We start from the raw sequence: 15,697 nt of genomic DNA, 5'->3' as shown, positions 1-15,697 counted from the left end.
TTGGTCAAAGACAAAATATGGGGGCAACAGAGTATGTTACAGATATTAAGAAATTTTATGAGATCTTATTAGACGACAGACTTGATAATATACATATCAATGAATTAAACGAAAATATGTTACAAATTGATTACAAGTATAAAGGTTGCTATGTAGAAAATGATTTCAATACCAATATATTCATAGCGGCTTTTACAACCGCAAATGCTAGACTAAGATTGTACGAAATGTTAGACATATTAGGAGAGAGTGTAATATATTATGATACAGATAGCATTGTATATATTGATAATTGTAAAAACACTGTTAAAACAGGTTGTCTATTGGGAGATTGGACCGATGAATTAGGTAAGGACGTATGGATTGCTGATTGGGTATCAACAGGTCCAAAAAGTTATTGTTATAAAACTAATACAGGTAAAGTTGTTTGCAAAATTAAAGGATTTACATTAAACTATGAAACGTCCAAAAAGATTAACTCCGATAGTATAAACAATATTTTAGAAAAGTCCAGCAGAGCGTCCCTGCAAGGGACTATTGCTCCGCAGGTTGGTCCAGAGTCAAAGACGAACAAAGACAATAAAATCAGTACACAATATAATCGAATTATCAGAGATACTAAAACTAAAGAACTTTTAAATAAAATAGAAACAAAGGAATTTGGTTTTGTTTATGACAAGAGAGTTATTCTAGAAAACTTTGATACAATACCATTTGGATTTTAATTCTTTTATTAGTTGTTAATTAAAATTAATGAATCAATTAATAATAGATATATGCAACACAATATACAGATCGTCCAAATAGGTATTGGTATTTTAGATTTTAACTTGCTGGCGAGTGGGGACACTGACTGTCAACCGTCTGTGCTGTCAACTCACTCCTGTCAATAGTGTCAATATCAATAATGTAAATAAGTGTAAAAGTGTAATAATTTTAAGTGGTAAAGTGCTGATTATCGGTATTGGTGATATAGGTCTGAGGACCTGGAGACCCTAAAAAAACAGAAGAAGAAGAAGAATTTTAAGTGTTGTGTGGTGTAAATTTAATCCATAGAACACATCTATTCTTGAATTGTAAAAAAGTGAAAAAAACCTGTTTTTTTTAAATTTTCAGGTAAGATAGAAGAACTTTTAAGTAGTTGGATTGAGATACAGCAGGGTCGCCTTGACAAAATGACAAAATTTAATGGGAGAGTTAAATTGGAGGTAATTTAATATTATTATATATAAATTTATATTTAATCAATTTTAATTTCAGGGTTCTACATTTTATGCCGAGGTAACAATTAATAAGACGCATTTGATAATTGTCCCGTGCGATAAGAGGAGAGACGGACATGTGTTTATTGAATCGCACCTTAGAGGTGCAAAAGAAATTAGGGCAACAGGGATCAAACTTACACGAAGATTCGGAAAGCATTTTTTTACAGTCGGCCAAGGTTCGCAATCTTGTCTTGAGAAAAATTCGAATCTTGATAGGGTAAGAAAACATTCTAATCCGTTTTTTAATTTTTGATTTAAATAGTTACTGTGTACATAGTTCAAATGAAAATTGCATAATTAATATTTGTGTTTTTGCAGGGATGAGTCCACAGACTTATCGGAATCTATATCCTCGTCGGGCTCCACAGACACATCAGAACCCACAGGCACAGCAGAACCCACAGGCACAGCAGAACCCACAGGACACGTCTGAATCCACAGATTTAAGATTCAATTAACAACGCTATATTTTTAATATGTATTTGATCAATAGACGAGTAGGTATTTAACTATATCGTTTTTTGCCTAAACTCTAAATCTATAAGGAATTAAGCAAATTTAAATTTTTAACAAACGGGGTAGATTTGATAAAAAATTGGCATGTGCTAAACAAAGTCAAAATGATTAAAAAAAAAACAAAGTGTGCTAAGGGGGGCTTATATGCTTAATGTTTTATTAAAATTCGCTTTGCATGCTACGCACTAGTTCACTGTGTGGACGCTCATGAGGGCTTTGCCCGAAATTTGTTCAATGGGTTGATTTCTAGAGTCATTAAATTTGAACTGTTGTGCTGAACAGACCCATTTACATGAGTTTCTATAGCATGCCTTCTACCTTATAAAAACAGGGTAAAATCATCAAAAAAACAAAGTGTTCTGAGAGGGTCTACTAGTACAAAATTCAAAACAGGGTAAAATATTTGAAAACAAGGTGAAATTCCTAATTTTAAGTATTTTTAAATGATAACTTTTCTTGACCAAAACCATATTCACGTTTGATAAAACAGGATATATTTCTTAAAATTCGCTTCGCTCATGAGGACTTTGTCCGAATTTTGATTTTTTTAAAAAAGGGTGACTTCGAAAAACCGAGCAAATTCTTTAAAAATTTTAACTTTTTAAAAGTTATTTTGAAAACCAGGCTAAAAGCATTAAAAATGTGTTGTGCTCTGAGGGGGCCTACTAGTACAAAATTCAAAACAGGGTAAAATCTTTGAAAACAAGGTAAAATTCCTAATTTTAAATGTTTTTAAAAGGGACATTTTTGTTTGTACGAAACCGTATTCACTTTTGATAAAACAGGCTATATTTTTTAAAATTCGCTTCGCTCATGAGGACTTTGTCCGAATTTTGACTTTTTTTACAAAGGGTGACTTCGAAAAACCGAGCAAATTCTTTAAAAAATGTTAATTTTAAAATATATCTTAAAAACGAGAGTCTTCACGATTTTTCTGCTTTTCTGTTAACCCTTGAAAATCGGGGTGTTTTCCTTAAAAAGTAGCTGTGTTCTCAAGGGGCCATCTTAGTAGTTATGTTTATGTTAAGGGGGTAAATTTAATTTTAAGTGGAAAAGACACTCGTTTAGTGCAACATAGCGATAAAATTTATGATAAGGCCATCAATATGTACAGAAAGAGATTAAAAAGGTATAAATAAAACTTACTTCGCACTTTTTAGTTTTTTTGGCATGAATAACTTTAAAAAAGTGTGAAAGCGACAAAACCTAAGGTCATAGAAGGCTTCAGTCATTTTGCACCTCACTCAACTCAATCGATGGAGTTGAACGGGATCGAAAAAATTACGGGAAGTTGGCGTTCTATAACCTTTATTTTTTCTATGTAAGTTAGTAAACACCAGCGCCATCTTAAATTATTTGCATCAACTATTTATAGAAATCTGTCTGCTACTAATCATAAGGCCCTTCAAATTTTTTTTGAATTTTTGGATACGTTTTGAATTTATTGATTCGTTTTGAAATTTTTATTTTAAAAAAACGTTTCGCTGTAATTCCCTTCGGTCATAAGCGCTTTGCGAGAATTTCGCATCGGTGTCTTATTTAATCGGGATTCGAACACGCTGCGAAAGCGTGTGCACATGTTCAGAACACGACGCTTTAACTTTTGCGCTAACGCGGTTTAGCGATAAGTGTCCACGGTTTGCATTATTTGTGTTAAATAAATAAATGGATTCTTTGCCTATTCATTTTATTAAAGCAGACGAAAAAGAATATTATAACATTAATAAATTAGCGCCAAAATGGCCTTTTATATTAATAATTATAGGACGAAGTGGTTCTGGTAAAACAAATACTGTTGTCAATCTTTTAAAATATTTATTTTTTCATACTTTTTATTTGTATGCAAAAGATTTAGAAGAACCGTATTATCAATTATTACAAAATGTATTTGATGATGAAAAAATTCGTGGACAATCGTACTTTTCATCAGATATAGAAGACATTGTCGATGTAGGCGAACTATTATGTGATTCATTAAATTTCCATTCGCAATTGGCTTTGAGAAAAAAATTCATGTCGTAACTAACACCATTACAGTAGTTTCGACTTAATATTTGTGAGATTTGCTAGTTATCAAACAAGAAGTTAACGCACGTCCAAAATACACGGCCTACCTAGAATGGAAATTTAATGAATCACACGATAGATAGAGATAAACAAAATTTGATTGTCGTTGATGATTTCGTAACGGAAAAAGATCAAAAGAAACTGATAGATTAAGCTATACGCGGAAGAAAAATGAATGCTTCAATGATTTATATAACGCAGGATTGGTATAGAGTACCAAAATCAATTCGTTTACAATGTAATTATATTTCAATATTTCCTTCCTGTGATGGTAATGATATAAGTTTAATATTTAGAGAAAAGGGATTGGATGAGAAACTTAGGGAATATTATGAAAATAACATCAAAAGTTTTGATTGCTTAACTGTTGATTTTAAATCTCCTGAAATGAAATATAGGAAGAATTTTACGCCCATAAATGACCTCTGAATACGCTCCGATCATGAAGGCTTCGCCTGAATACGTTCTTAGAAAAAATAGAAAAAAAGGAGGTAAATCAACAAGAGGGCCACCTGGTATAGGATTTAATCTAACAGAAAATGGTGATTATGATATTTCAGGACACAAATTAGTTAATGTAAAGCAACCTGAAAATCAAGGTGATGCTGTCAATTTACAATATTTAGGTCTGCGACTTGACTCGTTTCGGTTACAAGTGGACGAAGTCCATAATAACTTAATTAAAAAAGATGACTCTCAAAGTATTTTAAAAATTGTTAAACCAGAGATGGATAATATGATAAAAAAAGATGACTCTCAAAGTATTTTAAAAATTGTTAAACCTGAACTCAGTAATATGATTACAAAAGATTCATTGAATCTAACCGCTACAGGAGGATATATTGATATTGGTAATAGAAGATTAGTTAAAACTGCTAATGCAATTAATAAGTATGATGTTGTTAATAAAGGGCAATTAGATGATACCTTAACCAATTATGGACATTATTCTTTTTTACAGTTTGTAGGAAAAATTCGTTTTATTAAAGAACATGAAGGACAAAAGGCTATTACTTCGCTTTTCATTTATTTTAATGGTGAAGGATTTATTAGATTGCCAATGGATGTGGAAGTTGTAAAATTCTACTCAACGGCTAATTTGAAAGATTTGAATATCAGTAATAATAAAGGAACAATAGATGTTTCTAAACCCTTTATTGTTAAAGAATCTGATCTATCTTTTATGATAAAAAAAGAAAAAGTAAACACGGATGAAAAGGTCGGTGGTTATAACCATAATAAACCATATCTATTAAGTATTCCAATTTTCTTTTATATGTTAGTCAAGTTTTCTGTATAACGCCTTTGACCTACGCACAATCGCTTCGCTCATGAGGGCTTCGCCTGAATTATTTACAAAATAAAATATATATAAATGAAAAACAATATAGTAATCAATTTAAATGAAAATGGTATCTCTACTGTCTGTTGTATAGTAAATGGTGAAGAAATTGAACTTACCCTGACAGAATATAAAGAAGTTGAAATTTTACGAAAAATTGCTATTATATTATTAACAAAATTACCTTATGAAGAAATGAAAGAACCTCGGAAAGAACTTTGGAAACATTTTTAAACTCTTTATAATTTTCATAATTATAAATGAATACTTATTGTGTTAAATGTAAAACAAACACAGGTAATAAAAATATAATTGTTAAAGAAGATAAAATGGGTAAGAATTATTACTCATCAGTATGTCTTGCATGCGATAAAAAGAAAAGTACATATAAAAGAATCGGCCTGCGGAGCCGTGGTCCCTTTCAGGGACGTTCATGAAATAGAATCAAATAAATGGATTATTGTAAAATATGCAAAACGAAAACTAAATCCACTGGAGAACCAGAATTCGTGCGAAGCGCTCATGACCGAAGGGAATTTATTGTAAAATATAAACGCTGGAGAAGAATATCAACTTGCAGAAATTGTCAATCAGTGAAAAATAATTTTTCAAAATCACCTGAAGATATTTTAATTATTGAATTATTCAAACCTGCTAGGAAAAACTATGAAACCATGACCAACTGCATTTATTACAAGTAATATGGCCGTGCCATTTACTCTTGGCAAAAATGTTTCCGTTTGGCATACGGTTAGTAGGGCCCTCTACACAACCGTTAAGGTATCAATCTCCTGTCAAACTGACAGAGAGCTTCAGCTAGACATGTTAGATCAAAGTTAAATTGAGTTAAATAAGAAACCAGAGAAGAAACAGTTAACAAAAACACTTTACTTTCACTGAATTCAAAGAAAACTAACAGCAGGTAAACTGTTCAAACATTGGAACAGTAGGTTACAATAATTATTACAGCTTCAGTACTTTCCGGCTCTGCGGTTTATAATTCAGAGGAAGACGTTTGATGGAATCAGTCCTTTCTACACAAATATTACTGACGACTGGTTTGGTAGTAGCTTTAACAATTAATTTGCATACTGAAGCCTTATGAGTTTCACAGGAGAAAATGGGGTTTCGAATCAGGTATGGACATAGTTGTTCAAGACAATATTCACAAGGCTTCTCTGGTTGTAGAAATGGCAAAATCTCTTGAACAAGCTCCGCGATTCTTTGAATGATACCCACAAAAGTATCGTTGGGGTATATCAATCCACCACGATCTTGAAGAGCAATTAGTTGCATCAGAGGTCCTGGGATGGTTGTTGATAGCAATGGTGTCAGACATTCATCACAGTGAAATTCGTCGTTAAGCTTCTTAATAATATATCCTGACAAAAATGCTATTGATGCGGAAAATATGTTGTTTTCAGGTACAATGTTATTTTGAAGATTTTCAATTTTGTTTTTTACTTCAATCGGTAAAATTAGATCTTGGGTAACTCTTGAATTTGTTACGATTTTGTCAGATGTTAAAACGCTTGCAGAACTAACAAAATTGATCCGTTCAGCAGTATTCGAAGATTGCGATGCTTTGACAATTCCACAACGAAGTATTTGTCGAATGGCATAATCTGCTGTTCTTGCATCTGTTGCATCATTGGACCCCCCTCTTAATCGTACATGCGAAAACATCCCTTCTATTGCATCTGAACTAAATGATCTTGTGAGAACATAGTAAAATCCTACTTGACTCAGCAAGAATTGAATGCACAAGGCAGTGCTTTTTGCCGTAAATTGTAATGCGTGAGCAGTCTCTTTACTCAATCCTTTTAGACCTGCTTTTGCAGAGTTCGCCTGAATGTCGTCAACAAATTTTGGGAAAGTAATATTTAACCATGAAAGACGTTCGTCTGATACATCCACATAGGGAGCCACCGAGTCATCAATAGAATGTATGTAGTGTCGTCTACTGGAAACATTATGCACCTGGAAAAAGTGATACATATTTTCCATGTATTGCACCGTGCCTTCAACGTTGGAAAACCTTTCATCTCCAGCCTCATTCAAAAATTTCAAAGATGCAGTCACAGCGGGCGAAAATACTTGAATGGCCCTCAGCACATTCATTTTTTCAAAATTCGATGGAAACAAATGTTTTTTTGTCAAGTACCTGACAGGTTTTACAGGTAGACCTTTCTGCAATTCATATAGTTCTTTTAAATAACTTGAAGTTATTCTTCCTTTAGAAGACTGCATGTCGTGGTCCAAAAACAAATTTCTAGCGTTCTTCAGAGCATGGCAAAAGTCAAAACTTAGGAAGAGTGGGATGTGCTCTAAAATTGGATGCTTAATAGTGTTCTGAAGGGTACCATTACCGAACTTCCGAAAAAGAGCTACGTTTGATGACATATTGTCGGTCACCATCCTGATTACAATATAGCCACAGTCTGTTAAAAGTTGCAGAACATTTTTAGTTAAAACATATAGCTCTTGAGTGGTAAGGGAACCATGGAAAAAATAGCCTGCAGGGATGGTGTATTTTGTACATAAACCGTGTACGACGAAACAAAGCATTTTGTTTGCTACTTTAGGCCCACTTCCAATATTGTGCGGTGTTGTTGTATCAAGTCCGTAAATTTCATCTTCTGGGCGACTGTAATGGACTTTCTCCTTTATGGCCATATCGTCAATTATTATTGAGCAGATTCTCTCGATCGGTTTCTTTAACTGAGATATTTCCATAGATAAACGTTGCTTTATTAATTCATTGCGACCTTGAAATTCACCCAGATATCTACGAATTGTCGTTTTCGATGGTAATTTTAGCAAATTCTGATGACAAAAGATGTAGCCTTTTGGAGAACAGAACCTCCATACAGTACACAACCGGATTGAAATTTCTGACCATCGGGGCTTTTTCTTATAATGATTTCTAATTAGATCTAGAAGAAATATTGATCTTTCGTCAGAATTGTTCGCATCTTTTACAATTTTATTAAATTTGAATGTTTCGAAGTGGTGTAATTTTTCTTCTAAATCTTTCATTTTTGATGAACACTGAGAATACTTGCTTTTGGTTCTTTTCAACTGTTGTTTCAGAACTTTACACTGATATTGAAGATCCTTAATTACTTTATCTTTTGGCGATTCGGTGCTTATGATTGGGGTGGAATAGATCGGAATATCTTCTTCCAAATTTACACGAAGATTAGGAGTAGGAGAAGGATCCTAGAGTTAGGAAAGAAGTTAAGGTTTGTTTGAAAGAAGTGTGTTTTACCTACAGACAACATAAATGGAACAGCATTTTTACTAAGGCATGTTTTCTTCGACGTTGTTATCAAACATTCCGCACTGAAGTGTTTGGAGCATATAACGGAACGGTCGGAAATTTTAGACAAATCTAAAATAATTTAGACATTATTTGAAATAAGAAATGAATGGTACAAAACTACCACAAAAATCTGCGAGCACTTCAAACCATTTGCTTCGCGCAATTTCGTTAGCCGGTAACTCAAAAAGTGGCTTCTCGGGGTTTCCACAAATGAAACACTTCCTAACCATTTTAAAAGTGAAAGTCTTAGAGCTCAGTGTTTAAAAGTAACGTAGAACAAGAAACAAGGATAACAAAAACGAGAAAACAACACCTAATAACTAAACTCAACAATAAAAACAACAAGAACTCAAAAAAAGCAGCAAAATTCTATTGACAGGCAATAAATGATGACAATAATGACATTAATACGCCAAAGCCAACTTGAAGTTGGAATAAAAATTTGAAAGTCGCCTTCCCCGCCTCGATTAAACTCGAGTAGCATGATACGGACAAAATTATAACTAGCGGCGCCACTCATCGTATCGACGGCCTACTATGCAGGAACACCATTCTTGTTCAAATGGCACGGCCATATTACGCGTCAAGCGTAATAAATGCAGTTGGTCATGATGAAACACGAGCATTCCAGCACAAAGGTATTGATGATACTTGGCAAATAGATATTTATGTTTTCTATAGACCAAAAGGTAAATCAGAAGATCCAAGTTATAATTTAAGAACCAAAAGAGGCAAAGCCTAAGACGAATGATTTTAATAAATTTAAAAAGATTAACAAGGGATTTATCTATATTCTAGTTGCTGAAGACACCTTTTCTAAATTTGTATGGGTAGAACCTTTAAAAACTAAATCAGGATTAGAAGTAGCTAATGCATTTGTAAAAATCATACAACAAGCGATTAAAGATAAACATAATCCACCAAAAAATGTACATGCTGATAAAAGAAAAGAGTTTTATAATAAAGATATGAGGATCGTTTTAAATAAATACAATATCAATCTTTACAGCACAGGAACAAAAAATAAAGCTTTCTTTGTTAAGAGGTTCAACCGTTCTTTAGGAAATAAATTCAAGCCAATATTATATGACAGTTTTGATTGGATTTCACCACTTCCAAAAATTATAAAATCCTATAACAATTCTTATCATACTACTATTAAAATGAAACCAAAAGATGTAAATAAAAGAAATGAAAGAAAATTGTTAGAAACCGTATAATGATTACTTTAACAAATAAAAAACCAAAATTTGAAGTTGGCGATAGAATTAGATTATCTAATATGGTTGACGTATATCGTAACAAATTAAAAACAAATTGGACAGAAGAAATATTTACAGTTGTAGAAAAACGGGTGTATAATGTTTGGATTTATTTAGTTTCTGATCTTAATGGTGGAAAAATTAAAGAGTGTATATACGAAACAGAAATGCAACTAACATTATTATAAGAATTATTGAAATAATACAAATAGAAATAAATATAATTTTTTTCTATTCTTTTTTTAATTCAACAATCTTTAAGTTTGCCTTGATTAATAAATTCGCTGTATTCATTTATTAACTAGAGAAAGAGTGTTTGCTAAACGTCTTTTTGCTCTTTATTGTTATACCTAATAACAGGACGTTTATTCAGTAATGCATTTATTTTTTCTTCATCATAACTATTTACATCTTTTAATTCTTGTTCCAATACATTAATTTTGTTATCTTTATGCTCGATTTCTTCATCCATCTTTTCTATTGTTTCAACTGCAGCATTTCCTAATTCTTTTAAAATTCTGTTTTCCATATACAGTTGATTAAATGCTTTAACTTTATTGCCAACAGATAAATTATTAAACTCAATGCAGTTTTTTTTTATTCTATTTTGAATAATTTTTACCTGATTTTTGTCAGCAACATCAACTAGTGCCATTATTTATTAGATAGGGAATTCTCCTAAGATTCATGAGCATGCGAAGCACTAGTCAAAGACGTTGACAGAGTCAAGGAATTCATAGTCTTATTAAAATTCTTCTTCAGCTTCTTTTGTACTGCCAGCTTTCAGGGACGCTTTGTAATCTGATTGGGATGTGTTTGATTTGTGTTTAGATTTAATTTGTTTCTGTTTTTTGTTATATTGTTCTATATTGTTTGATATTTTGTTATGTTTAATTAATGTTTCACCAGTGAGAAATTTTATTTGATTCCTAATTGCATTTTCACCAATTTTATTCTGTTTAGCAAACTCTTTTAAAGTAATATTTTTAGAAGTAGGGTCTCCTTTTTGTGCTAAAAAATTTAATGCTAATTGTCTTGATCGGATATTATTTAAATTCTTCACTGACGGAATACTAGACTCTGTTAATGTGTAATCTTTTTTAATTATTATGTTTAACTTTTGTTTAGCTGACTGTTCCCTTTTGGTATTATGAGTCATTTATTATGAAATAATATCTTCCTAATAAATGGATAAAAAAGTTTGTAAAAACTGCAATACTGAAAAAGATTTGGACAATTTTTATCCAAATACAAAAAGCAAAGGTGGTTATTCAACTTTGTGTAACATATGTTGGAATAAACCATATAGAGGTAAAAAAATATTATGCAAGTGCGGTAAATTAGTAGGAAAGCAATACTATCCAAAACATATCTTATTAACATATTATAATCATTGATAAAGTTTAAGAGTTTTGAAAAAAATCACTTAACTCAAAGGTGTCATCTTCTAGAGGCCCTAGAGATTAACAAAACGACAAATAAATTCAATCATGCGTCAACTGCAAGCTCCAACCTTAAATACAATCAGAAGTCTGATCAAAAGCAGCCTTTTCAATATCACAAAAACACACAACCGGTCTCGTCACTTGTGTCGGTTAATAAGCAAAGACAAAATCCTACATGTTTTTTGTGCAAGGGTCTACATCCTATTTTTTATTGTCGCGAATTTCTAAAGCTCGCAGTAGATGTTCGTGAAGCCGAAATCAACAGATTAAAATTGTGTACAAATTGTCTTAAGCCATCACACGTTGCTGTTCAATGCAAGGGTCACCATTGCTCTCTTTGTAATAAACTGCATAATACACTTTTGCATAAAGACGAAGTGCTTCAACCAATTGCATCAACATCGGCCAACTTTTGTTCAATCTCGCAAACAACACATGTTTTGCTCTCAACGGCTGTCGTGGCAGTCGCCGATTCAACGGGTGATTTTCAAAATTGCAAAGTCCTATTAGACGCGGGTTCACAGTCAAACCTCATTACATACGAAACTGGTACGAAATTGAAACTTCACTTAAAACCAATCAAAATACCAATCATGGGCATGAGTCAATCGGTCATCACCCACAAGGTAGACATCCATTTCAAATCGCGTCATACGAATTTTGCAGCAAAGTTGGAATGTCTTGTTTTGCCTAAAATCACAGGCAATCTTCCAACAACGGCCATTGCAAAGTCTCTGATTCAAATACCGCCCAACATAAGATTAACTGACGAAAATTTCAATGTGTCGCAGCCCGTAGACATACTACTTGATGCCGAACAATTTTGGAAACTTTTATGCGTCGGTCAAATTCAAACATCAAAAGAATCGCCAATCTTCCAAAAAACCCAGTTAGGTTGGATTGTTGGAGGAAGCATTTCCCTTCCAAGATCAGTCATACCGTATCAATCATCCAGCAGTTGTAATCTTCTAAACATTTCAAATGCCAAATTAAATAGCGAACTTCAAAAATTTTGGGAACTAGAAGCCTGTAATCCTTCAAGGTCCATAGTTTACACAGAAGAAGAATTGCAATGCGAAGATCATTTCTGCGACACGGTGCAACGACTGGCTGATTTCAGGTCAAACTACCATTCAAATCAAATACATCCACGGTCGGTAATTGTTTAAAAGTGGCGATTAAAAGATTGTATTCCTTGGAGAAACGGTTTCTCCAAAACAAGGAGCTTAAGATTCTATATTCAAATTTCCTGTCCGAGTACAAAGAGTCGCACCACATGACATTAGCAGGGTTTTTAGCAGATCTAAATTTATTATCAGCGCCGCAATTCTTTCTTCCGCATCACGCAGTATTCAAGGATGACGGAGAAACAAATAAAATACGGGTAGTTTTTGACGCGTCCGCGAGATCGGAAAATGGTATTTGCCTAAATGAGATTCTGTTAACCGGGCCTAAAATTCAAAACGAATTATTTGACATTGTCTTAAGATTTAGGACATACAAGTACGCCTTTTCAGCGGACATTACCAAAATGTACCGCCAGATCATGGTCGATCCAGATGATCGCAAATACCAACGAATCATTTGGCGGGATGATCAAACTCAATCACTACAAGTATTTACACTCAATGCAGTTACATACGGGACATCATGTGCTCCTTACTTAGCTATCAGGTGCTTACGCGAATTAGCAGAAACTGAAAACAAAAATCACCCAAGAGCATGTAAATCAATTTGCGAAGATTTTTTCGTCGATGACGTGTTAACGGGTGCCAACACAATTGAGAGCACAATAAATTTACGACAGGAAATACAAGACGTGCTGTCTAAAGGATGTTTCGGACTAGCTAAATGGGCTGCCAATACCACTAAAATTTTACCCAAAAACACCATAAACCGCGATGACCATCCTATTGAAGTAGACATTAAGAGCGGAAAATCCAAAACCCTCGGTTTACTGTGGGACACAAACAGGGATTCCCTGTAATATGAAATAAAATTGCCGGTTTTTCAAAAGAGGGTTACAAAGCGGTCAATTGTGTCGGCAACAGCTCAAATCTACGACCCCTTGGGTTTATTGGGACCAGTTATAGCCCTGGCAAAATTCTTAATCCAGTCATTGTGGGTTTTAAAGTGCGATTGGGATGAAAGCGTCCCAATGTCAATACATTCTACCTGGACTACTTTACTTCAACAATTACAGTTTATTAATGCTATGCAAATTCCCAGACACATTACGGTACCAAACAAATTAACAGAGCTACACGTATTTTGCGACAGTTCAGAAAAGGGGTACGGGCGTGCCGCCTACCTGCGAACAATATGTACAGAAGGGTCAACAAAAGTAAATCTGCTATGCGCCAAGTCTCGTGTAGCGCCACTCAAAGCAATAGGCATTATTGGGGGCACGATTAGCACAAACAATAATCCAATCGTTATCAAAAAACCCAGATTTAAATTTTAGCAAGCGGTACTTCTGGTCAGATTCTATGATTGTATTGTCCTGGATTGCAACCGTCCCCAGCTCCTTAAAAACTTTCGTTGCCAACAGAGTAGCCGAAATTCAATCAGTTACTAAAAATGATGAATGGCGCCACGTACCGTCTAAAGATAATCCATCTGATATAATTTCAAGGGGCATGATGCCCAATCAAATAGTTAATTCAAGCCTTTGGTGGCACGGGCCATCATGGCTGCAAGAGCATAGCGATCAGTGGCCAATTATGTCAAGCAATTTGGGAAATGAAATTCCTGAAATCAAAAAATCATCAGTCACACTAGTCACCACAAATCAGCAAACTTGTGACATCATAACAAAATATTCGAACTACACTGACCTCATTCGCACAATGGCATGGATTCTGCGTTTTATTGCCAACACCTCACATCCAACGAGCAAGTTATCTGGTAAATTGTCTGTTTTCGAATTAGAAGGCGCGTTAACAACTATCACAAAAATTGTGCAATTAACGGAATTTGCGGCAGAAATAGATCGTCTGCAAAAGGGAAAACCCATTCATCGCAAAAGCAAACTTCTATGTTTAAATCCATTTTTAGACGATCAAGGGATATTAAGAGTAGGTGGCAGAATCCAAAACAGCACATTAATTAGTAAATCACAAAAACATCCAGCCATTCTTCCAAAAAATCACCACTTCACATTATTGATAGTAAAAAAGGTACATTTAGATCATTTACACGCCGGCCCCCAGGCCACTTTCGCAGCATTGCGACAGATGTTTTGGATAATTTCGGGAAGAAGCACCGTTAGAAACATACTTCATAAATGCGTACACTGCTTCCGCGCTCATCCACATACGCTAAATCAGATCATGGGAGATTTACCAAAATGCAGAATTGAACCAGCTCGTGCGTTTCACCATACAGGCGTTGATTACGCAGGTCCGATACTAATTAATGAAAATCGAGGCAGAGGCAAGCCAAAAATCTCAAAATTTTACATCGGAGTGTTCATATGCATGGTGACAAAAGCTGTGCACTTAGAGTTGATTTTGGACTGCTCAACTGAATCTTTTTTAAATGCATTAAAAAGGTTTATCTCGCGGCGAGGTAAACCACGTCAAATATTCTCAGACAATGCTACCACCTTTGTCGGTGCTGGTCGAGAGTTGCAAGCCTTTAATGAACAAGTCATTGACAATTTAGCCAATAACTCAATAAAGTTTAAATTTATTCCTCCTGGTGCTCCACACATGGGAGGTCTCTGGGAGTCTGCTGTTAAATCAGCAAAGATTCATCTAAAACGTGTTGTGGGCAATGCCTTGTTGACTCCAGAACAAATGTATACGCTTCTAACGCAAATTGAAGCATGTCTCAACTCGCGTCCCCTATCACCTCTATCATCTGATCCAAATGACCTTAATCCCCTAACTCCCGGCCATTTTATTATTGGAGCCCCACTCACCGCATATCCAGAGCCAAGCATCATCGATATAAAGACCAATCGTCTCTCAAAATGGCAGCGAGTGACGCAACTGCAACAGCAGTTTTGGAAGCGTTGGTCCTTGGAGTATCTTAACAATCTCCAACAACGAAACAAATGGTGTGTTAAGAAGTCAATCGTGCCAAAGGTGGATGACATGGTCATCATTAAAGAAGACAACTGCCCTCCGCTGATGTGGAAATTAGGACGTATTCTCCAGTTACACCCTGGGAAAGACAACCAGGTGAGGGTGGTGACCATTGGGACCTTATCAGGAACACTTAAGAGGCCCATTACGAAGGTGTGCCTTCTTCCCATAGACAGTTAAAAGTGCCGTGTGTACAAAAATCAATTTCGCGAGTGCGTATCAAAACAATAGTGCGTCATCCACATACGTGTGACAGTGCACCATAAGTCGCTTTTAGTCTAACACTTTCTCACCTTTATGTTTATCTCGTATGTTAAGTCAATTAAAAGCTCAAAAATCTATGTAATCTAGTTCTTAGTCTATATTATTCATAACATTCTTTAT

General features: G+C 34.4%; 2 protein-coding genes and 1 long non-coding RNA gene across 3 annotated transcripts; all 3 read left to right on the top strand.

The window, feature by feature from the left end:
• Positions 1-17: 17 nt before the first annotated feature.
• LOC148166847 (uncharacterized) lies at positions 18-5,148 on the top strand. The gene is made up of 2 exons (XM_088048388.1): positions 18-573; positions 4,301-5,148. Exons 1-2 carry the CDS (start codon positions 18-20, stop codon positions 5,146-5,148), a joined length of 1,404 nt encoding a protein of 467 aa, XP_087904514.1.
• LOC148166848 (uncharacterized) lies at positions 849-1,674 on the top strand. Its single transcript, XR_015770928.1, has 3 exons — positions 849-1,208; positions 1,261-1,482; positions 1,584-1,674. It is a non-coding gene; the product is annotated as an uncharacterized LOC148166848 (long non-coding RNA).
• Positions 5,149-10,964: 5,816 nt separating the features above from the next.
• LOC148166846 (uncharacterized) lies at positions 10,965-15,493 on the top strand. Its single transcript, XM_088048387.1, has 6 exons — positions 10,965-11,120; positions 11,186-12,379; positions 12,424-13,174; positions 13,274-13,461; positions 13,503-13,636; positions 13,687-15,493. Exons 1-6 carry the CDS (start codon positions 10,965-10,967, stop codon positions 15,491-15,493), a joined length of 4,230 nt encoding a protein of 1,409 aa, XP_087904513.1.
• Positions 15,494-15,697: the final 204 nt, after the last annotated feature.

This window comes from Gnatocerus cornutus, unplaced genomic scaffold, assembly GCF_029298725.1.
Source record: "Gnatocerus cornutus isolate USDA-ARS CGAHR unplaced genomic scaffold, icGnaCorn1.1 Chromosome12, whole genome shotgun sequence".
NCBI lineage: Eukaryota > Metazoa > Arthropoda > Insecta > Coleoptera > Tenebrionidae > Gnatocerus > Gnatocerus cornutus.
This window is presented reverse-complemented; position numbering and strand designations above follow the sequence as displayed.

Excerpts from the sequence above, each read along its gene's own strand:
- LOC148166847 (XM_088048388.1), top strand. The coding sequence starts at position 18 with ATGGGGGCAACAGAGTATGTTACAGATATTAAGAAATTTTATGAGATC. Across the intron at positions 574-4,300 it reads TCCAGAGTCAAAGACGAACA|CGCCTGAATACGTTCTTAGA; the intron begins AAGACAATAAAA and ends TCATGAAGGCTT.
- LOC148166846 (XM_088048387.1), top strand. The coding sequence starts at position 10,965 with ATGGATAAAAAAGTTTGTAAAAACTGCAATACTGAAAAAGATTTGGAC. Across the intron at positions 12,380-12,423 it reads ATCAAATACATCCACGGTCG|AAACGGTTTCTCCAAAACAA; the intron begins GTAATTGTTTAA and ends TATTCCTTGGAG. Across the intron at positions 13,637-13,686 it reads CATTATTGGGGGCACGATTA|CAAGCGGTACTTCTGGTCAG; the intron begins GCACAAACAATA and ends TTTAAATTTTAG.